The sequence below is a fragment of the Microcaecilia unicolor genome, chromosome 3 (genome assembly GCF_901765095.1).
Source record: "Microcaecilia unicolor chromosome 3, aMicUni1.1, whole genome shotgun sequence".
Classification (NCBI taxonomy): domain Eukaryota; kingdom Metazoa; phylum Chordata; class Amphibia; order Gymnophiona; family Siphonopidae; genus Microcaecilia; species Microcaecilia unicolor.
In genome coordinates this window covers 245630448-245656175 of record NC_044033.1, presented here as the reverse complement: position 1 = coordinate 245656175, position 25728 = coordinate 245630448, and the positions used below count along the sequence as shown (strand labels likewise).

The following is a 25728-nucleotide window of genomic DNA, read 5'->3' as shown; positions in this document are numbered from 1 at the left end:
AAGTAATACCACGATCTGTTGCCCACCTGTAAGTGGCTTTTTCTCCCAAATGTCCACATTTCTGGTGCGCCCATGTCGCCAAACCTGAGCAATTATCCGGTTCGTCCAAAGTTTCCACCTTGAGAGGTGAAATTTTGCTTTGTTCATCAGCCACTGCGTTGTAAAGGTGTTCTAGAGTATCACCTTTGCAATGAGCATCTAATTGAAAAACAGTAACATTAGTATTTTGTACATAATTCCAAATGTCTTGCCACAATTCTTTACCCTACAAATTTTTGGTATTAATCTTCCAGTTGTTCTTGTACCAGGTAGGTAGCCACGTGGCTAATCCATTTGCCACAGACCATGAGTCAGTATTAATGTAACATTGTCCTAAATTTTCTGTTTTCAAAGCCATATAGGCAGCAGACAACTCTGCATATTGACTCACTTGCTGAGACACTTAGCTCTACCTCTCCTGTCTGCACTGGCTACAAATCTAAGGCAGTTTGTATTGCTTGCTGCGCTGCTTCAAAAGCTTGTTGTTCTTTTTCTCCCCACTCAAAATTATATTTTTTCCTAACCATTTTATATAACGGTGCTAAAATTTGCCCCAGGTGGGGTATGTGTTGTCTTCAAAAGCCAAATAATCCTATAAAACGTTATGCCTCCTTTTTATTACAAGAAGGAACAAATTCCAAAATTTTCTTTTTAGCTTTTGGCAAACTTTCCCTCAGACCATTATGCCACTGAATGCCTAGAAATTTCACTGTTTGGGATGGCCCTTATATCTTATCAGAATTTATTTCCCATCCTTTGCCCTTTAAATGTAAAATTAACAACTCCAACTGAGTCTGAACATCTTTCTGTGTTTTCCCTTGAATCATAATATCTTCAATATACTACTACTACTACTTAACACTTCTAAAGTGCTACAAGGCATATGCAGCGCTGTACACCATACATGAAAAGATGGTCCCTGCTCGAAGAGCTTATAATCTAAATAATGTACAATTTGCATATGATCAGCTAGAGGAAACTCATCTAAATGATCTGCCACCGTCCGGTGACAGATAGTGGGGCTATGAATCCAGCCCTGTGGTAGTTTTAATAACCCCCTTCTCCATTAACTCTTTTATAGTTTTACTGATCTCAAGGTGCCCCCCCTGGTATTCTATACTGTTTTAAATGAATAGTCCGTGTGGCTGGGGGAATCTCTATTGGGGTCATTTTCACCTTTCCCACAGTAATTGAATGAGAATAGATATAAGGTTTAACTCCAAATTGATACCTCCCACCTTCTAACGTTAATGACAATCCCTTTAATATATCTATGCCCAGTATATACTCAGGCACAGGTACAATCATATAACTTTATATTCCCTTTTAGGTAAATTTCCAATTTTTAATTCCACCCAGGTCTGTACAGCTTCAATTTGTTTCCCCCCCAATCTGGTAATGATAGCTTTCTGACCCTTAAATTTATGAGGATTCCCATATAATAAAGTGGCCTCAGTTCCAGTATCCACTAGAGCATGCACTTTTTGACAGGACCTATTTTTACAACAAATTTCTATATTTACATGGGGCTAGAAATCTAAACACACTAAGTGGGTGGAAACCTGGTCATTCTGTCAATCATATTTTCCTGTTTTTTTTTTTTTTACATGCTGCACTTCTTTCCAGGGATACAAATCCTCATACCCCTGCCATTCCTCTTCCTCTTGTGGGGGTGCACTATCACTAACACTAGCACTAGGGGTTCCAGCCTCAGGGGGAGAATGAGCTGATTTGTCAGCATTTACCTGAGCTCGCTGACTGTGTACTACTTTGCCCCCATTTAATCCCCACTTTTTAACTTTCCCTTTCCGCTTTTTGCATTTATACTGTGCCACCCTTACTGCGGCACGCTCTGCAATTGTCTGATATTTATCCAGCTTATCAGCTAACAATTTATTTTGACAATTAAGCATTATATTTTGACTACGCAAGTCACAGATTTGTTGCTCTAATTCTGCAATTTTCCTATGCTGTTCATCATGGTTCTGATGGATTGTCCAATAAGCAGTTAACAGAATCCACCCATACCTTCCGAGAGAATATTGTTCCTTCTCCCATTCTACCTTAATTGTTTGCATACATCTAACCACATCTAAGGGTTCCAACCCCTTTAAACAGGAGTCCCACTCCTCACACAAACCTGCACATTTTGACCACTCAGTGGCTATTATATCATATGGTACTGCATCCCATCCTGGGATCTCAATAACTCTCCACTTTATTCTTTCCAATTTTTTGCTTAAAAAATTCCATTCCCCTCTACGAATCCTGCTCACAGTGCCAACTAATGTATTGCTTCGGTATTGCAGCCTGCTCACTCACCACAGTCTGCTCACAGAATAAAATACTACAGATTCTTTTAGATTCGTATTGGGTAAATGAAACTCTTTATTTGCACTTTAATTGGAGAGTGTATAAGTCATTATTGTTATTGCATCACAATGATTAAGAAATACACACACTGAGTACATTACTAAAGGAAAGCTATAGAAAAGTAAAATAAGAAAGATATTTATATATATACATACATCATCATCACTGGTCAGGAATTACATCATTCAGGCCCTTATCTCATCAGCTGGGAGGCCCATTGCAGCGAAAGCCTGAAGCGTCCAGACCGGAGTTGCCAGGATTGCGGTCTTCCCGCAACACTGGGCGGCTTCTCTTGCAGCAGTTGCGGCAAAATTTTGGCGGGTGCGGGTTTGGGCTCTTCTCTGTGGCCGCTGTGTGCTTTTTTTTCCGGGGCTTCTATTGGTCCAATTTGGTCCAATAGAAGCTTTCCCTGGGCTTCTATTGGTCCAATTTGGTCCAATAGAAGCTTTTCAGGGGCGTGTCGACATCAGGGACGGGGTTAACGACGTCAGGGGTGACGCGGGAGGCGGGGTTTGTGACACGAGAGGCGGGGTTTGTGGCGCAGGAGGCGGGGTTTCTGACGTGAGAGGTGGGGTTTGTGACGTGGGAGGCGGGGTTTGATTTTGGGCGTTTTTGGGGCGGGTTTTAGGCTGATTTTGGGCTGGGAAAATTTTTCCCATCTGGCAACCTTGGTCCAGACCAGGAACAAGTCTTTTCTGCATGATGCGTCCACCCACAGAATGAGCCCCAAGGCTCTGCTGCAAAAAGCCCCTTTTTTAAGCTAAAACTTATCCAGAAACGTGCATGGGGATGCCGTCATACTCTCTCGGTTCAAGAAAACAAACCACTGGCCAGGTGAATTATTTACCAAACCTCAAGAGTACCCACCCCCCTTCTGCACAAGCTGGCTTCAGGGACATACATTGTTCTTAGAGAGGTGCCTTATCTCATTCCTTCCAGCCTGTTCTTTGAGATATGCCAGGAAAGTCACTTTTGGGTCAAAGACAGGGGATTTAAAAAATGTATTATCGATTAAAGCAAAACTGAAAAGCAATTTTTAAATATTTTCCATCACACCTTTCTGATGTTTTGGTGCCACCTCAGTAAGGCCAACACACAATCTCTCCACTGCAAAACACTATACACAAACTTGTGCAAAAAACACACTCATAACCTTACCAAACCATAACAGCACTAATTTCAAGGTCAGGACGAGCTACACCTTATGCGTGGAAAGGCAGCACTGTAATTACACCAGGCTCTAAAACACCAGTACACTACCTAGTGACAAAAAAACCAAAACAAAAACGGCTGCAAATACTACACACTAGCAGAATACTGCACCTTGATCACACATGAAAAACACATGACACAACAGATATGACACAAGGAACTAGAAAACAAAATATGAAGGCAAAATACTGAACTGGAAAGTTACCTCAAGAAGTCAGACTCAGCATGCAGCAATACTAGAAAAATTGAAACTTGCATGCAAAATATCACAGATGCACATTTCCAAAAGCTGACATATTCCAATTAATAAATTCTGAATAAAATACTTTTTTCTGCCTTTGTTGTCTGATCATTTAGTTTTTCTATTCACTTTGGTCCCAGTGTCTTCTGTTTTATGCAGTGTCTTCTTTCCATTTGATATTTTTTCACTCACCATGTCCACCATCCTCCTGATGCGTTCTGTCAACCATCTGTAGCCCTGTCCCTATCCTTCCTCAAGTTTCAGTATCTGCCCTCAAAGTGTTCCGAATCAGCCCTTACAGTCAGCAGTTTCCCCTCCATCCATATCCAGCATTTCTCCTCACTCCTCTCCCCTCCATCCATGTGCATCTACTTCCTGTCTTCCCTCCCCTCCATCCATGTCCAGCATTTCTCCTCTCTCCCTTCCCCTCCATCCATGTGCATCTCCTTCCTTTGTCTTTCCTTCCCTCCATCCTTGTCCAACATTTCTCCTCTCTTCCCTGCCCCCCACTCCGTCCATGTCCAGCATTTCTCCTCTCTTCCCTTCCCTCCATCCATATGCATCTCTTTCCTGACTTCCCTCCCCTCCATCCATCCAGCAACTCTCCATTCTCCTCTCTCCTCCATCCACCCATATCCAGCAAATGCCCTCTCTCCCCTGCCCCCTCCATTCATCCATCCATGTTCATCAATTCTCCTCTCTCCCCTGCCCTCCACTCCCCTCCCCTCAATCCATGTCTAGGAACTCTCCATTCTCCCCTGCCCTCACCTCCATCCACCCATATCCATTCCTTCCCCTCACATGCATGCGTGTTTAACTCTTACTTTCAGTGGCAGCGAGTGGGGACGGCAGTAAAGAAGAAAGCACTGCGGGCGCGTCTCTAGCTTCTCCCTTCCCTTACACAGTGTCCCGCCTTCTGCGATGACGTATTTTCTTTTTCCGTGAGGACGGGACACTGTGAGGGAAGGGAGAAGCTAGAGGCACGCTCGCAATGCTTTCTTCTTTTCTGTTGCTGCCACTGAAAGTAAGAGTTAAACACGCGCTGGGGGGAGGGGGAACAAAGAGAGGAGGGCTGTCGATTGGGGAGCTCAGCTGAGGGCAAGGAGCAGAGGAACCTTCCGAGAGCTGCCTGGCTGCAGCGCTGCTGCACCAGGCAGCCCTGCGTTGGGGGGGGGGGGAGGGGCAGCAGCCAGGGGAAGGTCACGTTTGGGCTGGGGAGGCTTAGCTCGCCCAAGCCTATAATACTCTATGAGGGCTACGTGCATATGAGAAAGTCAATTTTTTATTTACTTACCAAAATATGGCTATATAAAGGTACAGATATAATCAAATAGTTTCTCATGGGAGAATAGCCATTGCTATACATACGTATTCTCTGCCTGCTGACTCTCCGAAGTAATTCTGTGCTTCAACTGTTTATATATCCTTTATTTCAAACAATGCCCCACATAGGTTTAACAAATCTTCTTCCCCAGAGATCATTCTGCTTTCCCTCAAGATCATCAAGCCTCGGAGACTAGTCCGAGTGACGCTTCTAACCGAGTCTCCAATCCCAGTTCAAGTGGCACTTCCACTCAAGCCTCGGAGTCCAGTCCGAGTGATGCTTCTAACCGAGTCTCCAATCCCAGTTCAAGTGGCACTTCAACTCAAGCCTCGGAGTCCAGTCCGAGTGATGCTTCTAACCGAGCCTCCGATTCTGGTCCGAGTGGGGCTTCTGACCGAGTCTCTGACTCCAGTTCAAGTGGCGCTTCCACTCAAGCCTTGGAGTCCAGTCCGAGTGACGCTTCTAACCGAGCCTCCGATTCCGGTCCGAGTCTCCGACTCCAGTTAAACTGGCGCTTCCACTCAAGCCTCGGAGTCCAGTCCAAGGGACTCTTCTGACTGAGCCTCCGATGCCAGTTCGAGTGGCCCTGCTAGCCAAGCTGCTGCCAAGTTCCAGTGCCAGTCGAGATGCTGAGTCCGGATCGAGTTGCAGTTCCGGCCAAGATGCTGAGTCCGGGTCAGGCTGCGGTTCCGGCCAAGATGCTGAGTCCGGATCGAGTTGCAGTTCCAGCCAAGATGCTGAGTCCGGATCGAGTTGCAGTTCCAGCCAAGATGCTGAGTCCGGATCGAGTTGCAGCTCCGGCCAAGATGCTAAGTCCGGATCGAGTTCCAGTCCTGATGTTAGTCCGAGTCCCAGTCCGAGTTCCAGTCCTGATACCAATCCGAGTTCCAGTCCGAGTTCCAGTCCTGATGTTAGTCTGAGTCCCAGTCCTGATTCCAATCCGAGTTCCAGTCCTGATGTTAGTCCGAGTTCCAGTCCGAGCCCCAGTCCTAATTCCAATCCGAGTTCTAGTCTACTACTACTACTACTACTTAACATTTCTAAAGCGCTACTAGGGTTACGCAGCGCTGTACAATTTAACATGGAAGGACAGTCCCTGCTCGAAGAGCTTACAATCTAATAGACAAGTGAACGGTCGGTCCGATAGGGGCAGTCAAATTGGGGCAGTCTGGATTCACTGAACGGTAAGGGTTAGGTGCCGAACGCAGCATTAAAGAGGTGGGCTTAATCTGATAGGTCAGACAGATTGGGGCAACCTATATGTTCGAAAGGTTAGGTTCCGAATGCAGCATTGAAGAGGTGAGCTTTAAGCAAGGATTTGAAGATGGGTAGGGAGGGGGCTTGGCGTAGGGATTCAGGAAGACTGTTCCAGGCATAGGGTGAGGCAAGGCAAAATGAGCGGAGCCTGGAGTTGGCAATGGTGGAGAAGGGTACTGAGAGGAGGGATTTGTCATGTGAGCGGAGGTTACGGGCAGGAACGTAGGGGGAGATGAGGGTAGAGAGGTAGTGAGGAGCAGCAGAGTGAGTGCATTTGTAAGTAAGGAGGAGAAGCTTGAATTGGATGCGGTATCTGATCGGAAGCCAGTGAAGCGACTTGAGGAGAGGGGTGATATGAGTATATCGGTTCTGGCGGAATATGAGTCCTGGTGTTAGTCCGAGTCCCAGTTCCAGTCCTGATGTTAGTCCGAGTTCCAGTCCTGATTCCAGTCCAAGTTCCAGTCCTGATTCCTGTTCCAGTTCCTGCCCAGCTGACCATGGTCATGTGTTGAAGCGCCTCCGTAGATTTCACCATTGTTACCCATGGAGACCTGAATTTCCTTTGGAGACCTGGAGCTCCAGTGGGGACACGGGAGCCTTGAGGGGGAGGTACTGTTACGATTGTGGTCATGACCCCTCTCAAACTTACCTTAATTCTGGTGGTCAGCTTCTTAGCTGGCTTCTGTTTGAGTTAGCTCTGTCTCTGTGTGCTGGCTGCTTCCAGCGTGGCTCTAATTACTCCACTATACTGCACCTGTGTGTGTTAAGCCTCTCTGTGCTTCAGTGTGCTTCTTGCCTGTGTCTAGTAGTTGTGACATCATCATTTAGGGCCTTGATAAGGAAGTGGTGTTCTTCCATTCAGGGCCTTTGCAAATGCCAAAGGTCCAGGTTAGTGTTGGTGCAGTTAGCACTTCTGCTTTGTCTTGCTTGCCTTGAATCCTATCCTGATTCCAGTCCTGTTGGCTCCCTTTCCCTCCTGTCTGTGAACCCTGTATTCCTGGTGCAGTTAGCACTTCTGCCTTGCTCTTGTCTGGGTGCCTGGTGGCACTTCTGAATCCTGTCTGCTTTTGGCTCCCTTTTCCTCCTGTCTGAGAACCCTGTATGCCTGGTGCAGTTAGCACTTCTGCCTTGCTCTTGTCTGGGTGCCTGGTGGCACTTCTGAATCTTGTCTGCTTTTGGTTTCCTTTCCCTCCTGTCTGAGTACCCTGTACCCCTGTCTGCCTTGCTTTTGTCTAGGTGCCTGTGGGCACTTCTGAATCCTGATTCCTGGTGTTCCAGCCTGCTAATTCCAGTACCAGTTTCCCTCCAAGTCCTGCCGGCTGCCTGCACCCAGGGTCTCAACCCCTGGGGAACGGCGGCTAAGTGTAGGTGAAGCCTGGTTCTAGTCCCGTGTGTTCCTGTCCAGTGTGTTCCAGTTCAGTGCGTACCAGTCTGGTGCATTCCAGTCCAGTGTGTTCCAGTTCAGTGCGTACCAGTCCGGTGCATTCCAGTCCAATGTGTACCAGTCCGGTGCGTTCTAGCCCAGTGTTGGTTGGTGGGTTTTGCCTGCTGCTGCATCTCCCCGTCAGCAGCCCAAGGGCTCACGATTACTCCAGAATCCGTGCCTACGTGTTTTGAACCTGAGAACCTAACACTGTCTCCCTTCAAGTTGCTAGACCACATGTTATTGTTTATTGTAATTGCTCTTTTCCCATGTCTGCTTGCATGCAGGAATGTCTTATCAGATCATGAGTTTCTGGCTCACATGCTTATCAGTTTTTGCCCTTTGTCCCTGTTCCATGGTGCATGATCTGTGTTCATTATTTACAGCCACTACAGATCTGACAGCTTTTTTTTTTAAATGTGCCTATTCCTATCCGTGCATGAGTCAGATTATTGTAATGCCATATAAGCTGGCTGAGGAATACCTGTTGAAAAAACTCCAAACAGCTCTGTGCAGTTAGCACTTCTGCCTTGCTCTTGTCTGGGTGCCTGGTGGCACTTCTGAATCCTGTCTGCTTTTGGCTCCCTTTTCCTCCTGTCTGAGAACCCTGTATGCCTGGTGCAGTTAGCACTTCTACCTTGCTCTTGTCTGGGTGCCTGGTGGCACTTCTGAATCTTGTCTGCTTTTGGTTTCCTTTCCCTCCTGTCTGAGTACCCTGTACCCCTGTCTGCCTTGCTTTTGTCTAGGTGCCTGTGGGCACTTCTGAATCCTGATTCCTGGTGTTCCAGCCTGCTAATTCCAGTACCAGTTTCCCTCCAAGTCCTGCCGGCTGCCTGCACCCAGGGTCTCAACCCCTGGGGAACGGCGGCTAAGTGTAGGTGAAGCCTGGTTCTAGTCCCGTGTGTTCCTGTCCAGTGTGTTCCAGTTCAGTGCGTACCAGTCTGGTGCATTCCAGTCCAGTGTGTTCCAGTTCAGTGCGTACCAGTCCGGTGCATTCCAGTCCAATGTGTACCAGTCCGGTGCGTTCTAACCCAGTGTTGGTTGGTGGGTTTTGCCTGCTGCTGCATCTCCCCGTCAGCAGCCCAAGGGCTCACGATTACTCCAGAATCCGTGCCTACGTGTTTTGAACCTGAGAACCTAACACTGTCTCCCTTCAAGTTGCTAGACCACATGTTATTGTTTATTGTAATTGCTCTTTTCCCATGTCTGCTTGCATGCAGGAATGTCTTATCAGATCATGAGTTTCTGGCTCACATGCTTATCAGTTTTTGCCCTTTGTCCCTGTTCCATGGTGCATGATCTGTGTTCATTATTTACAGCCACTACAGATCTGACAGCTTTTTTTTAAAAATGTGCCTATTCCTATCCGTGCATGAGTCAGATTATTGTAATGCCATATAAGCTGGCTGAGGAATACCTGTTGAAAAAACTCCAAACAGCTCTGTTTTAACTTCACGCTGTTGAAATTACTTCCGAATACTGTCTGCTTTTGGTTTCCTTTCCCTCCTGTCTGAGTACCCTGTACCCCTGTCTGCCTTGCTTTTGTCTAGGTGCCTGTGGGCACTTCTGAATCCTGATTCCTGGTGTTCCAGCCTGCTAATTCCAGTACCAGTTTCCCTCAAAGTCCTGCTGGCTGCCTGCACCCAGGGGCTCAACCCCTGGGGAATGGCGGCTAAGTGTAGGTGAAGCCTGGTTCTAGTCCCGTGTGTTCCTGTCCAGTGTGTTTCAGTTCAGTGCGTACCAGTCTGGTGCATTCCAGTCCAGTGTGTTCCAGTTCAGTGCGCACCAGTCCAGTGCATTCCAGTTCAGTGCGCACCAGTCCAGTGCATTCCAGTCCAATGCGTACCAGTCCGGTGCGTTCTAGCCCAGTGTTGGTTGGTGTGTTTTGACTGCTGCTGCATCTCCCTGTCAGCAGCCCAAGGGCTCACGATTACTCCAGAATCCGTGCCTGCGTGTTTTGAACCTGAGAAACTAACACTGTCTCCCTTCAAGTTGCTAGACCACATTTTCTTGTTTATTGTAATTGCTCTTTTCCCATGTCTGCTTGCACGCAGGAATGTCTTATCAGATCATGAGTCTCTGGCTCACATGCTTATCAGTTTTTGCCCTTTGTCCCTGTTCCATGGTGCATGATCTGTGTTCATTATTTACAGCCACTACAGATCTGACAGCTTTTTTTTTTTATGTGCCTATTCCTATCCGTGCATGAGTCAGATTATTGTAATGCCATATAAGCTGGCTGAGGAATACCTGTTGAAAAAACTCCAAACAGCTGTTATAACTTCACACTGTTGAAATTACAGCAAACCCATATGTGCATGCAAACTGTTTGATTTTAAGATAGCGAGGCATTTCTTCTCTTGATTCCCAAACAGGCAAGAAAGCAGCCCCTCTCCCCCTCCTCTTTCTAGCTTTCTCATGATTACCTTGTTGTTTCTCTTTTAACTTCACATTGTTGATGTTAATCTGTGTGTGTGTGTGTGTGAGAGAGAGAGAGAGAGAGAGAGAGAGAGAGAGCGCATTCTGACTATCCAGAGTTAGCAGCAAACGGCTGGACTAATGCAAAATGCAATACTTTTCTTCTTTTTCTAACAAAAGTGCTTGCCTAGAGTAGACTATACATATATTTATAAATAGGTGCAAAATAAAGTGTCATCATTAGAATGTTCAGGGCCCCTTTTACTAAGCCATGTGTAATGGAAGTGAATTTTAAAGATTGTTTTTCATCTCTGTCTTGACACCGACCAGTGCACTCGGGGTCTGTATTGTTGATTAGAAGTAATTCTGTTTAAAAATGATTGTTTAACTTTGATAGTGTGAAAATAAGTTGGAATGCAGAAGATAAGACACAGCTGTAACTAATTTGGTATGTGAAGGGGAGGATGGCATTTCTTTTCAGAAGTTCAGCCTGGCCATCTGGGCTTGAAAAACATGTGACCACGTTCCCACAGTATGGCTTGTTTACTGCTGCTTTGAGGACTGGTCATGTCTGAGCGAGTCAAGATCTGATTTTGGAATCCTACTTTCTCTTCTTTTGGTTTTCTATTCCTTGCCACTTATCTGATTAAATATTGTATTAATATTCCCTTCCCTTCTTCCTCCGGTCCCTTTCTACTGCTTCTTTAGTTCACTGTAAGCCGCTTAGGGACTGCTTTATGTGGTAATAGGCAGGGTATAAATGATCTAAATAAATAAATAAACAGAGAAGCATTCTGTAATTGTACTCAGCTCTGAACATGAGCTCTTAGCCTAATAAAAAAAGGGGGGCTTGTTACAGCAGAGTGGGGGCTCATCTGTGAGTGGACACGCTGTGCAGAGGATCTGTTCCTGGTCTAAAAAGCTCCTGGCTTTCGCTGTAATGGGCCCCCCCCCAGCTGATGTTAAGAGCCTGGATGATGTGAGGACCAGTGATGTTGTATGTATAGTGTAATGATTACTGCTTCTTTTCCTGGTCTAAGAACTCTTAGCATTGCTTAGATGTAGAGACCAGTGATGTAATGATTGTTTATAGATAGGTATTGTCTCCTTTCAGTTAGATGATTTAACCATTGTATATACCTTAATCATTGACCTGCGGGCCTCTAACCTTGCTGTTTTTGAAAAAAGTCCTTCAAGCCTCTCTTTTAACTTCACATTGTTGATGTTACAGCTAATGTGTGTGTGTGTGTGTGTATGTGTGTGCGCGTGAGAGAGTGTGTGTGTGTGTGTGTGTGTGAGAGAGAGAGAGAGAGAGAGAGAGCGAGCAAGCAAGCAAGCATTCTGACTATCCAGAGTTAGCAGCAAACGGCTGGACTAATGTAAAATGCAATACTTTTCTTCTTTTTAACAAAAGTGCTTGCCTAGAGTACACTATACATATATTTATAAATAGGTGCAAAATAAAGTGTCATCATTAGAAAATTCAGGGTCCCTTCTACTAAGCCACGGTAGGCTCTACGCGTGCCCAACGCACGCCAAAATGAACTTACCACCCGACTACCATGTACCTCTTGCGGTAATTTCATTTTTGGTGCGCGTCCGTTACGCGCGCCTGAAAAATATTTTTTATTTTAGGACGCATGCCAGTCATTACCGCTAGGTCTACACCCAAAATGGGCACACAGCAAGACTGATTTTGACACATGCCCATTTTCAGCAAATATTTTTTAAAAAGGCATTTTTGGTATGTGTGCTGAAAAATATTTCTGCACACGCCCAAAACCCACACCTACACTATTGCAAGCCACTCTTTACCACAGCTTAGTAAAATGACCCCTCAATTAGTTAACTTAAAGGTACATAGAAATAAAACACTGAAATGCAAGAGAGTGCAGAATCCTCACACTGAAACACTGGAGGGTCCTTTTAGTAAGCTGTGTAGGCGCCTACGCGCGCTGAATGCATGCCAAATTGGAGTTACCGCCCGGTTACTGCATGGCCCTTGCGGTAATTTCAATTTTTGCGTGCGTCAGAAACACAGGTCTGAAAAATATTTTTTTATTTTCTGTTGCTCGTTACAGACGCACGCCAAGTGGCATTTGACTCGTGTAGGTCATTACCACCAAGGCACACCCATTTTCGGGAAAAAAAAGGGCCCCTTTTTTAGAGGCGCACTAAAAAACGGATCGTCACACGCCCAAAACCCACGCCTACACTACCGCAAGCCATTTTTCAGTGCATCTTAGTTAAAGAACACCTGGGTTTTTACTTACCTGCAAAACTGTTTCATTATACGACAGCCAGGCACTGCTCACCTCATTCACAAACAGGCAAGAAAGCCCCACACCTCCCCTACTCCTCTTTTTGGCTACCTGGTAAAAAAAGCCCTCATTCATTCATGGTGATGGCAGAGATTCCTGTAAACAGAGACAGAAGAGAAACCTCACCAGCCCCACCCCAACCCCACCACTCTCTCCCTTCTTTTCAGGTATGCCAGGGGCTCAAAGCTCATGTACATAAAGAAATTTAGAGATATGCAGGTTCCCTAAAACAACATCAACAATTACAGAATTATTTATTTAGATTTCTGAACTGCCTTTATGAAGAGATTCATCCAAGGCGGTATACAGCAGGTACAGTTTAACATAAAACTTACAATTTTGTTAACAGCATAACAATAGTAAAATAACCAAGAATAAACATAAATACAATAAATGAGGTAAATTTGAAAACAGTAAATTGAAACCTAATAATAGAACTACAGTGAAACAGAGCAATGGAATTCAAATACCAGAGATAGAATACAATGTTAGCATAATGCTAATGATACACCCAGGGGCGTATCTGAGGTTCGGCGGTAGGGGGGGCAGGGGCTAGAGTAAGGGGCACATTATAGCCCCCCCTACTGCCGTCAACCCTTCCCCCTACCGCCATTAACCCTCCCTCCCTCCCCCGCCTACCGCCGTCACCTACCCCCGAGGTCCGCTTCCTCCTGCCGGCTTTTTAAAATATTGCTTCAGCTGCGACTCCGTCCAACTGGAACTAAGGATGCATGCAGCTTTCACAGCACGACAAGGATGAAGAAGTTAAAGAAGACTGCGGCTGGGCTGTCGGGGGGTTGGGGTCCCCCTTCCAGCTGAAGCAATATTTTAAAAAGCCGGCAGGAGGAAGCGGACCTCAGGAGTAGGTGACGGTGATAGGCAGGGGAGGGAGGGAGGGAGGGTTAACTGCAGTAGGGGGGTCCGGGGCGAAATCTGCAGGGGACAGGCCCCTGTGGCCCCACGCAGATACGCCCCTGGATACACCTAATAAGAATGTATTAAAACGTTCAACAGGTTAGTGATGTGAGCTCATTTTAGACAACCAATACAATGTCAGAGAACATAGCTCAGGTTTTAACACTAGCTCATTGTTAATCAGATTTTAATGCAAGACTAGGGAGCAATAAATGAAGCTACAAAGTAGTAAATTTAATACGAGAAAAGTTTTCTTCACTCAACATGTAATTAAACTCTGGAATTCGTTGCCAGAGAATGTGGTAAAGGCAGTTAGCTTAGCGGGGTTTTTAAAAGGTCTGGATGGCTTCCTAAAGGAAAAGTCCACAGACCATTATTTAAATGACTTGGGGAAAATCCACTGCTCATTTCTGGGATAAGCAGCATAAAATGTATTGAGCTTTTTTGGGACCTTACCAGGTATTTGTGTCCTGGATTGGCCACTGTTGGAAACAGGATGCTGGGCTTGATGGACCTTCGGTCTGTTCCATTGTGGCAATACTTATATACATGACTACATATTATTTGAAAGTAAAGTTTAACTCAGAATTATACTCAGTTCTAAATTTTAGCATGATTTGGTTTATTAATGCTGCAAGTTTATCGATGCTCCATGGAGCTACAGGAGTCCTTAAGGACAGCCACAATTAAAAAGGCCTATGATAGTAGCTCTCTCTATATAATCTATTTCTATGAGGTCCATTCCTCCTTCAGCTCTAGAAATATACAGTTTTGGCATACACCGATTCTTATAGATGACCTTGTGGGCATGGAGGAGTTTTCTTGTTCACACATCGAGTTTCTACAGTAGCAAACTTGTATGAGAGCACAGACATTACCAGCTGATTAACAGCCAGAATCTTATTCCATGATGTTAATGCATGCTTTAATGTCCTGCAGTGTTCTTCATTGACTTTTCCTGTTCAAATTCCTTTATCTCACAGTCATCATTCTGTGTGAGACATTTCATGGCAGTGCAGGCTGTTTTTCAACTGAAACTCTTTTCACATTAAGAATATTGAAATGGTTTCTGTTTGAGGCAATTTTCTCCAAATGGATTAGTTTTGTGCATACTATGAAAGCAATTAACCTCACTTCTAAGCCAGGGCATGTGGAGCATGATATCAGTCTCTCACATTTACTGTTAACACTCACTGTACTGCTTTCTTTGTGCCAAAGAGAGAGCTTCTATCAAGGGGTTCATAAGATGTAACATATATAGGCAAAAGATGCCAACATTTTGGTTTTGATTTCAGTTTTTGATTCGGCACCAGAATCAACCCGAAATCTGAGTTCAGGATTTGGCTGAAACATGCCACCCTCTGTGAATCACTTTATGCTGGTGTAGATTTGCTCTATAACTGAGACTTTTATCACATTCAGAACATTTAAATGGTTTGTGTCCTGTGCGAGTCATTTTATGCTGTTGTAGATTTGCTCTTTGAAACTATCACATTCAGAACTTTTAAATGGTTTGTGTCCTGTATGAGTCATTTAATGCTGTTGTAGCTAGCTGTATTCTTTAAATGAAACTTTTATCACATTCAAAACATTTAAATGGTGTATATCCTGTGTGAGTCATCATATGTTGTTGCAATATAACTTTAAAATTGAAACATTTTTCACATTCAGAACATTTAAATGGTTCACATCCTGTCATTTTATGCTGTTTCAAATACCTTGTTGACTGAAACATCAATTCAGAACATTTAAATGGTTTGTGTCCTGAGTGAGTCATCATATGTTGTTGCAATTTACCTTTATAATTGAAACATTTATCACATTCAGAACATTAAAATGGTTTGTGGCCTGTATGAGTCATTTTATGCCGTTTCAATGCACCTTGTTGACCGAAACATTTACCACATTCGGAACATTTAAATGGTTTCTGTCCTGTGTGAGTCACTTTATGCTGTTGTAAATTTGATCGTCGACTGAAAATTTTATCACATTCAGAACATTTAAATGGTTTGTAGCCTGTGTGAGTGATTTTATGCCGTTTCAAAACACCTTTTTCAGTGAAACATTTATCACATTCAGAACATTTAAATGGTTTGTGTGCTGAGTGAGTCATCATATGTTGTTGCAATTTACCTTTAAAATAGAAACATTTGTCACATTCGGAACATTTAAATGGTTTCTGTCCTGTGTGAGTCACTTTATGCTGTTGTAAATTTGATCTTCGACTGAAACTTTTGTCACATTCAGAACATTGAAATGGTTTGTAGCCTGTGTGAGTCATTTTATGCCGTTGCAAAACATCTTTTTCACTGAAACATTTAACACATTCAGAACATTTGAATGGTTTGTGTCCTGAGTGAGTCATCATATGTTGTTGCAATTTACCTTTAAAATAGAAACATTTGTCACATTCGGAACATTTAAATGGTTTCTGTCCTGTGTGAGTCATTTTATGCTGTTGTAAATTTGATCTTTGACTGAAACTTTTATCACATTCAGAACATTGAAATGGTTTGTAGCCTGTGTGAGTCATTTTATGCCGTTTCAAAAAACCTTTTTCACTGAAACATTTAACACATTCAGAACATTTGAATGGTTTGTGTCCTGAGTGAGTCATCATATGTTGTTGCAATTTACCTTTAAAATAAAAACCTTTGTCACATTCGGAACATTTAAATGCTTTCTGTCCTGTGTGAGTCTTTTTATGCTGTTGTAAATTTGATCTTTGACTGAAACTTTTATCACATTCAGAACATTTAAATGGTTTGTGGCCTGAGTGAGTCATTTTATGCTGTTGTAAATTTGATCTTTGACTGAAACTTTTATCACATTCAGAACATTTAAATGGTCTGTGGCCTGTGTGAGTCATTTTATGCCGTTTCAATGCACTATGTTGACTGAAACATTTACCACATTCAGAACATTTAAATGGTTTGTGTCCTGTGTGAGTCACTTTTTGCTGTTGTACATTGGTACTTTGACTGAAACATGTATCATATTCAGAACATTTAAACAGTTTTTCTTGGATGACAGTGTCTACAATGTTGTCAGTTCTGCTTATAGTATGAGAGTAAGGAACCTTGGGCTTATGCAAGATTATGTCTTTTTCAACAAAATGACGGTCAGTGGTTACCTTTTCCTGAGTATCACCACTTTTAAAGGGTCTCTCACCTTCTTTTAGTCCCTGAGTCTGTACAAGGCTTTGGCAGCAGTTGGAATTTCTATCTTGTGCATTTGATCTTTCTCTGTTTTCAGCTCTATCTTTCATCCTGGGTGCTGTTATTCTACTGCTGCTGCCTTCACACTCAGCAGAAGGATCTGGGCTATCTCGGGAAGGGTCTTTCTGTTTCCATTCCTCCCTCTGCTGTCCATTGCACAATCTCAGTTTCTTACTATTATACCTATATTCATGATCTATTGGAGAAAAATGAAAGTACCATCATTAATTTTACATCTATGGAGAAGCACATATATAGGCAGCTACCCCATGTGATTATTTAAAGAAGACATTTTCTAAGCTAGCATTCCATATGACAGGAAGTTGCGATGCAAATAGATGGGAACAGGTAGACAATGGTATATCAAAAAGGAGACTGACCATATCGAATCTCATCCTGCTGGTTCTGTGCATCATATTTCAATCTCCTTTCTCTGCAATGACTCCCTTCGCTAATCAAAACTCTGCCACACCCTGCTGGAGATCCAGAATTCATTCAATCCAAGCCACATCACCTGTTTCATGCAGGTCGTCACATGTGCCTGTATTGAGAAGTTTTCCTCTTTCCTTAGATCCCTGGGTCTCGGTCCTGAATTCCTGTTTCTTAAATCGGATAAAGATATCAGGTCTGACGCTGGGAGAGCCTGTTTTAGAAAAATATAGTTACAATTGGGTCAGTTTTTAAAGCTGGTAGATAGCGTGATTTTTGTAAAAGCTGAACAGATCTTAAAGAAATACATACAGTATATTCGTGCCATTATACTGATGGTATCTGTACAGGCAAGTTCGAAGGGTTGCTAGGGAAGGGGGGATGGAAAATAACATGCCAGAAACACGAGGGCTGCAGGAGACAAAAAGCGGGACACGTAAGGGGGTGGGGGAGGGGGAGGAGAGAAAAAGAATCGCTAGGCTGAATGTGTGGGTGTGTGCAATCTTTAGACCTTTTTTTCCTTGTCGTTACATAAGTATTGCCATATTGGGACAGACCGAAGGTCCATCAAGCCCAGCATCCTGAAAAGGACAGGGAAGCGAATAAAGCCCTGCTGTTGTAAGTCTCAGGGTCCCGACGCATTACTCTAAGTACATGCACATCTTCGAGAGCGAGTAGTCTCCAGGTGGGCCCATACATGGACAGAGTCTGGGCAGAGGCACTCAATTTCTCATGTAACTTATGGAATACTAGTAAAAAAGGCCCGTTTCGTAAACAAATGAAACGGGCGCTAGCAAGGCTATAGAGAGAGTGAGAGTGTGTATATGTATGTGTGTCTGTGTGTGTGTGACACAGAGAAAGTGTGTGTGTGTGTCTCTGTGTGAAAGAGAGTGTGTACAGGTAGGGTGAAAATGAAGAGACAGCAGTGAAATTTTACATAGGACAGCTGAACCATTTGAGGCGTGTTTGTGTGTCTGTGTGAGAGAGTGTGTATATGTGTGTGGGTGCGTGTGTGTGTGAGATACTGACAGTGTAAGTGTGTGTGTGTGTGAAAGTGAGTGTGAAAGGGTAGGGTCAAAATGAAGAGACAGCATTATAATTGTACATAGCACAGCACAAACATTTGAGGCAGTTCTTGCCTTACCTCCCCTGCCGCCCCCTCCATACCCAACGATTTGTTCCTTGTCTTCCATCCCCTCTGTGTCCCGTGTGTGTGTGTAAGAGAGAGAGAGAGAGAGAGAGGTGCTAGCAGTCCCTGTGATAGTGGCAGGTCAGTTGCTCATTATAGCCAGTTAAGAGTGAGAGTGTGTGTGTATGTGCTGTTTTTTTTCCTTCCCTCATATGCCCTCCGTGTCTGTTGTTTATGTGGAGAGCAGAGATCTATATGGTCCTTTTAGCGTTGCTGTTGACGTTGCGTAGCAACTGTTGCTGTTGGTTTTCATTGTTCCGCGATGTGTCTTATGACACGTTCCGTCGCTTAGTAACAGGTTCGCTATGCAATTGGTTGAGTGTCATTGGTCCGCCCTCGACGTCATGACGTTTTATGTGGGGGGCGGGGCCAACACTCATGGGCGAATTCCTGGTTTCACCACCATGCATTTAGAACGTTGGGACTTGTGGAGACTTCAGAACGTTGGAGGTGTGTTTTATATAGAGAGATATCGTAACTTACATGTGTATCTCCAGAATCTACTCAATGGCTAGCTTAAGTGCTCTTACCTCAGGCTCCTGTTAGCTGTACCTTTATAGAATTGACTCCAATGTCCGGTAAAGACTTTTTCAGCACAATAACTTCAAAGATTACTACTACTACTACTAGCTATCATTTCTAAAGCGCTACTAGACGTACGCAGCGCTGTACATTTGAACATTAAAAGACAGTCCCTGCTCGACAGAGCTTACAATCTAATTAGGACAGACAAACAGGACAAATAAGAGATGAGGGAATTACTAAGGTGGGGATGATAAAATAAGGGAACTGAACAAGTGAGTAAGGGTTAGGAGTTAAAAGCAGCATCAAAAAGGTGGGCTTTTAGCTTAGATTTGAAGACGGCCAGAGATGGAGCTTGATGTACTGGCTCAGGAAGTCTATTTCAGGCATATGGTACAGCAAGATAAAAGGAACGGAGTCTGGAGTTAGCAGTGGAGGAGAAGGGTGCAGATAAGAGAGATCTACCCAGTGAACGGAGTTCCCAGGGAGGAATGTAGGGAGAGATGAGAGTGGAGAGGTACTGAGGAGCTGCAGAGTGAATGCACTTATAAGTCAATAAGAGGAGTTTGAACTGTATGCAGAAACGGATAGGAAGCCAGTGAAGTGACTTGAGGAGAGGGCTAATATGAGCATAACGACACTAGCAGAATATTAGTCGTGCAGCTGAATTTTGAACAGATTGAAGAGGATAGAGATGACTAAGGGGGAGACCTGTGGGAAGCAAGTTGCAATCGTCTAAGCGACAGGTGATAAGAGTGTGGATAAGGGTTCTGGTAGTGTGCTTAGAAAGGAAAGAGCGAATTTTGGTGATATTATTGAGAAAGAAATGACAGGTTTTAGCAGTCTGCTGAATATGTGCAGAGAAGGAGAGGGAGGACTCGAAGATGACCCCAAGATTACGATCTGATGAGACAGGAATGAGGGGAGAGTGTTATCCACAGAAATAAAGAATATGATGGGCACATCCCAAACAGTTTCCACACAGCCTTTGAATTTATTAGTTGCTGTTAAGGAATGGGACTTGATATACCATCTTCCAGTGGTTTTTGCAACTACATTCAAAGCGGTTTACATAGTATATACAGGTACTTATTTGGAGGATTAGATGACTTGTCTGGAGTCACAAGGAGCTGTAGTGGGAATTGAACCCAGTTCCCCAGGATCAAAGTCTGCTGCACTAACCACTAGGCTACTCCTGCAGTAGCAACATTCCGTGTAGAATCTCAAATAGGGAAATACTGCCTTTCCGTGTTTTTTGCAACTACATTCAAAGCTGTATCTATATATTACACAGTATATACAGGTACTTATTTGTACATGGGTCAATGGAGAGTTAAGTGACTTGCCCAGAGACACAAGGACCTGTAGTGGGAATTGAACCCAGTTCCCCAGGATCAAAGTCCGCTGCACTAACCACTAGGCTACTCCTCTACTAGCAACATTCCATGTAGAATCTCAAATAGGGAAATACTGCCTTTCCGTGTTTTTTGCAACTACATTCAAAGCTGTATCTATATATTACACAGTATATACAGGTACTTATTTGTACCTGGGTCAATGGAGGGTTACGTGACTTGCCCAGAGACACAAGGAGCTGTAGTGCGAATTGAACCCAGTTCCAGGATTAAAGTCCCCTGCACTAACCACTAGGCTACTCCTCCACTATAATTGTAAACCAACTTGCTGCATTTTAGTAAAAAAGGTCCATCTGTAAGACTTGATTATTTTCATCTGCCCTTATTTGTATAAAATTTGTCTTTGTTGTTTCGGATGCCTCTGTTTTTAAAATGTTTATTCTAGTGCTTTTGTTGATCTTAAATTGTATTTTAATTCTATTTATCTTTTTGGTCTGGTTGTTATTTATTGTCTTTATTATACTGTACTTGTTGGATATTATTTATATTTCACGTTCTCTGTTCTATCATTTGCCTGAAGTGCATAAGGCAGTTTTACGAATATAAACAATAAATAAAATAAAAAGTGAATTTTACGCTTACCTGTTACAGGAGGGTGAATCTCTTCAGGCTTCTCTGATTCACGATTTTCCATGAAGGGAAGATCTTCTTCTTGTTTAATGCTCAGTGAGAACACAGACGTTACAATCGGAAGACCTGTGATGAGAAAACAAACATGTCTACAAAGATTCACTGAGGACTTTATAATATTATATTAGGAAGCAGCTTTTAAGTTTCCACATCATCTCCTGTGATCTGAAAATGCAAATCCCTTTAACTACCAAACATTTACTTACTCATGCTGGGGTCATTCATGTTTTCTCTTCCCTCCAATTCATAGTGTTGTGTGAGATGTTTCTCTTCCTTTTTAATCTTGAAGATAACATCAGGATTAAGAATTGAATAGCCTGTCAATAATAGATTTTAAATTATATTAGTAGAAGTCCCTGGAGGTTTTATGGGCAGTGTGCCGGTGGGTGCATACAGGTGTGTATTTTCATGACAAGTCTACTGAAAAGAGACAGCTACACCCTGCCACCTGATTAAGATTAGACCTTGGACAATTTCTGACACTAGCCGTTGAGCCCGTTAAAACGGGCTATTGGGTCGCCGCTGCCCCCTCCCCCCCGAGGTCGCCGCTGGCCCCTCCCCCCCAAATTCACCACTGCCGGTACCCCCCCCCCCCCCGAGTCGCCGATGCCGACCCGTCTCTTCGCTATTCAACTTACATCTCCGGAGCAGGCAGATCAGCTGAGCTCCCGTCGGCCTTCCTTCTCTGCCTGTGTCTCGCCCTCGTGTGACATAATGTCGGCGAGGGCGGGACACACGCAGGGAAGGAAGGCCAACGGCAGCTCAGCTGATCTGCCTGCTCCAGAGATGTAAGTTGAATAGCAAAGAGACGGGCCGGGTGGAGGGGTGGCAGCGGCGACAACTCCGGGGGGGGGGGGTGTACCAGTGGCGGCGACCTCAGCAGTTCCCTCCCCTTCATGCAGTTTCCCTCTCTGTCCCGCCCCCCCGTCATCACGTATTGACGCGGGGGCGGGACAGAGAGGGAAGTCTACTGCGCATTTGCGAGTGAGTACGGTCACTTGCCGTTTATATGTTTGATAGTCAGTGGCGTTCCTTGGTCGGCTGCCACCCAGGGTGGTTCGCTGCTGCGTACTCCCCCTCCCCCCGGGTGCAGTGTCGTCCCCCCCCCCCCCCCCCGGGGGTGCTTTCTTCTTCCCTGCTGGGGTGCTGGGAGCAGCCGTGCGGCATGTCAGCTCCGCAGGTTCCTGCTCTCTCTGAACCGGAACAGGAAGTAACAGCAAAGGGAGCAGGGAACCAGCGGAGCTGACAGTCGCTCCCTGCACCCTTCCTGCAGCGTGTGCACCCAGGGAAGACCGCTTCCACTGCCCCGCCCTCGGTACGTCACTGGATATAGTCAATTCTGTTCATGATCAGGGGCATTGCAGCGGCCAATGTTCTCTGTAAGCAGGCACCCTCGTGGGGAAATGAAATCTCTGCTTCCTATTAAAAAGATTCAAAAAGGGGGAAAAAATAGAACCAAGCTCTGGGTTTTAAAGATAACTCTACCTAGAGGACATGAGAGGCAGAAGGAGAATATTTGATCTGTGACATCTGGTTACCTGCAGGTGTAATATAATTATGTACAGATCCAGGCCTTAATTTGTAGCCAAAATGGGGAAGTGTGGAGTGACGGGCGAGTTAAGGGGGGCTGGGGTTAGAAGCAAGTGGAGAAATGGGGCAGGATTAGGAAATACAGTGACTGCTGTGCTCCAGGGTCACCCCTTTCCCTTCTCTTCCCTGAACCAGTGCAGAATACCCCTGGTGCTCTGGCATCTGAAAAGAAATAGTACAGCCATGTTCCAGGCTTTCCCCCCCAGAAATTAATCCCTGTGCAGATCTAACATATCAAGCCTTTGTGCTGAAGTTGTGATTCTTTAGGAGTCATCAGAGATAAATCCTCTCTCCTCTCTGCCTGTCATGTCTGTGGCCGTGACACCTCTCAGACTCACCTTATTTCCGGCGGTCAGCTTCTGAGCTGGCTCCTGTCTGTTCTTCCTGAGTTAGTTCTGTCTCTGTGTGCTGGCTGCATTGGATTGTCTGTGTGCTGTTTCCCGTTCCAGACTTCAGCCCAGTCCAGTCCGGATCTTCCGGCCTGCCAGACTTGCTTGGCTTGTTTGAGCCTGCACAGCACCCGTAGCTGCCTGGTGATTGCTGCAGTTGAATCTCAGCTGCTACTGGGCCTATTAGCCATTTGGAAACTCTCTGCTTTGCCTTTGCATCGCCTAAGGCCCTGGTTTGTTGGTGCTTGCTGCACTTCTGCCTAGTCCAGTTTATAGTCTGTATTCTTGCCTGATTCTAGTTTAGCCTTTGTGTAGCTTCTTGTACTTTATTGCTTGTTTCCCAGTCTTGTTTCTTGTTTGTATGTCTTTGTCTAGTTCTAGGTTGTCTGTGTTTCTTGTTCAGTGGCTGCCTGGCAGCTTTCAGTTCTGTCTCCTGTCTATCTGTGTTTGTTCCCTGTTTCAGTGGCTGCTTGCAGCTTTCAGTTCTGTCCCTTGTCTGTCTGATAGTCCTAGGCTAGTATTCTGCCTAGCCTCCCTGTGTGTTTTAGTTCCTGTGTGTATCCTGCTGGTATCCAGTTCCGGCCCTGTCCGGTAAGTCCTGCCGGCCACCTGCACTCAAGGGCTCAACTCCTGAGGAACGGTGGTCAAGCGCAGGTGAAGTCTCTGCCTGTCCCAGCTTGTTTGGCTCTGCTGTAACTCCAGTCCGGGGTGCCAGCCCTGTTCTGCCTAGTCTCCGGTGTGGGGTGGTTTTGCCTGCCACTGCCGCTCCTCGGCAGTTGCCCAAGGGCTCACGATCCTAGTTCCTGCTTTGGAAAACATGACAATGCCTTACCAGTTTTGTCAGGTTAAAGAGAGGCATGTATGAAGGATCTGGTTTAATACAGAGCAGCATCTTTTGCTTGACCTGCAGCAGTGGTGTCTTTCCTGTTGGATGGGAGATTATCAGAGTCAAGCCCTTAATTTTAGGGCCCTGATATCTGGGATTTTTCCAGCCCTTATAACCTTCAGGGCTGGTGTTAGACATTCAGGGGCCCAGGGCGGAAACTAAAATTCACTTTTTACAATTGGAAAGTCTGTGATGAGGAAACAAATGCCTTCACTGAGGTTTTAGGGCCCCCTGTAGTATGGGGGCCCAGGGCAAGTGCCCTGTTTGCCCTCCTGTAACTCCAGCCCTGCATCCCTTAGACGTGATATGAAGCCAATAATACTGAGGGATACTGCTGAAAATTTTGGTTAAGCACTAATCTCTTAAAAGACAGACTGACTCAGCCTAAGATGCCCTTGGGTCTGACTCAGCATGACACATCTTATGTTCTTATAACACACACAGAAAATGTGCTCAAGGAATACAAATTAGTTAATATATAACAAATGTATTTATGGGGAAAAGATGGCAAATACGTGGATTTACCTCGAGAGATCAGGAAGTTGTGAATCTCCTTGATGACCTTCTTGTACAGCTCCTTCTGCCATTCTCCCAGACTGACCCAGTCCACTTCCAAGAAATAAGCAGCCACATCACTGAATGCGATTGATGCCTGCGTACACAGGGTCGTTAGAAGAGATTAAGCCCTTTTATATAATGTTTTTTCTGTAGTTCAATTTCTGTCTGGCTGAAGCTAGAAGATCTGAAAATTCGAGAATGACTTTGTCCCCGTCCCTGTGGGTTCTGCCTCCGTCCCCACCCCATCCCCATGGGTTCTGTCCTCATCTGCAGAAGCCTCAAACAATTATGATATTTCGTTAGCAAAGGTAGCAAAAATTTCTGTCTTTTTTTTTTGTGCCTGCAAATATGGTAACCCTATGTGTGCATGAGCCAGAAAGTGGAGCACGAGGACAAAGTACAAATTCTTACCTGATCAAAAACCAAGGCAGTCATTTCTCTCCTGTTTCCCCCTGAATTGTGCAGCTGCTGGGATGGATTAGGCTGCAGATTTCCCTTTCCTCGGAAAGACAGGAGGAGGCGGATCGCAGTCCTGAAGGTCTCAGTTAAAGTGCCTCCCGCTCCTCTCCACCTGTGCAGCTCTAGGACTGGAACTTACAGGGTTCCCAGTACCGGGAGACAGAACTTTTCTACTTTTCATGGGAGTCTTTTTGCTCTTTGCAGCCCTGCAGACGCTGGACCAAGTAGAGACAGTCTCTGAGCATGCGCAAAGCCCTCAGCTGACATCATACTGAGGGATTCCCCTGTTTTTAAAGTGCAGCTGTACCAGATTCAGAACAGGAGACGGTGTGAGCCTATCTAGCCTATTATCCCTCAGATTAATCTAATTGGCTTCAACTTTTTGTCGTCATCCCTTCTCCTGTTCCCTTCTCCAGTTTCGTAGCTATTGCAGCACCAGAATAAGGCTTGGAATACAGTGAGAGAGGCTATTGGAGCACCAGAATGAGGCTTAGCAAACAGTGAGAGAGGCTATTGGAGCACTAGAATACAGTGAGAGAGGTTATTGGAGCACCAGAATGAGGCTAGAGAGAGAGAGAGAGAGAGAGAGGGGGGGGGGGGGGCTGTTGGAGCACCAGAATGAGGCTTGGAATACAGTGAGAGAGGCTATTGGAGCACCAGAATGAGGCTTACAATACAGTGAGAGGTTATTGGAGCACCAGAATGAGGCTTGGAATACAGTGAGAGAGGTTATTAGTGCACCGGAATGACGCTTGGAAATTGAAATACAGTGAAAGAGGCTATTGAAGCACCAAAATGAGGCTCGGTGGCTGTTGGAGTACCAATGAGGTTGGTCTACATTTTTTTTACGTTCAAATATTTAATTTCTGAAAACATATTCAAACATAAATAAGCAAACAATAAACTGTCGCATACAGGAT

General features: G+C 44.8%; 2 protein-coding genes across 2 annotated transcripts in view; both read right to left on the bottom strand.

The window, feature by feature from the left end:
* Positions 1-25728, bottom strand: part of LOC115464549 — a 371428-nt gene that overhangs the window by 152525 nt on the left and 193175 nt on the right. Inside the window, 7 exon segments of the mRNA XM_030194915.1 lie at positions 15189-15320; positions 15426-15656; positions 15909-16937; positions 17256-17384; positions 20879-20992; positions 21133-21208; positions 23738-23829. Of these exon segments, the coding sequence (XP_030050775.1) occupies positions 15189-15320; positions 15426-15656; positions 15909-16937; positions 17256-17384; positions 20879-20992; positions 21133-21208; positions 23738-23829 (1803 nt within the window).
* Positions 14923-25097, bottom strand: LOC115466399 (oocyte zinc finger protein XlCOF6-like). The gene is made up of 6 exons (XM_030197599.1): positions 24761-25097; positions 24317-24443; positions 21133-21243; positions 20879-20992; positions 17256-17384; positions 14923-16937 (listed from the first exon to the last, which is right to left on the bottom strand). The coding sequence occupies exons 1-6, from the start codon at positions 24782-24784 to the stop codon at positions 15355-15357; spliced, it is 2088 nt and encodes a 695-aa protein (XP_030053459.1). The 5' UTR covers positions 24785-25097; the 3' UTR covers positions 14923-15354.

Coding starts and splice junctions, on each gene's coding strand:
- LOC115466399 (XM_030197599.1), bottom strand. CDS start 24,784: ATGACTGCCTTGGTTTTTGATCAG. Junction 24,444..24,760: donor CTGCCTTGGTTTTTGATCAG/GTAAGAATTTGT, acceptor CTGTGTACGCAG/GCATCAATCGCATTCAGTGA. Junction 17,385..20,878: donor GATTCACCCTCCTGTAACAG/GTAAGCGTAAAA, acceptor TTTCTAAAACAG/GCTCTCCCAGCGTCAGACCT.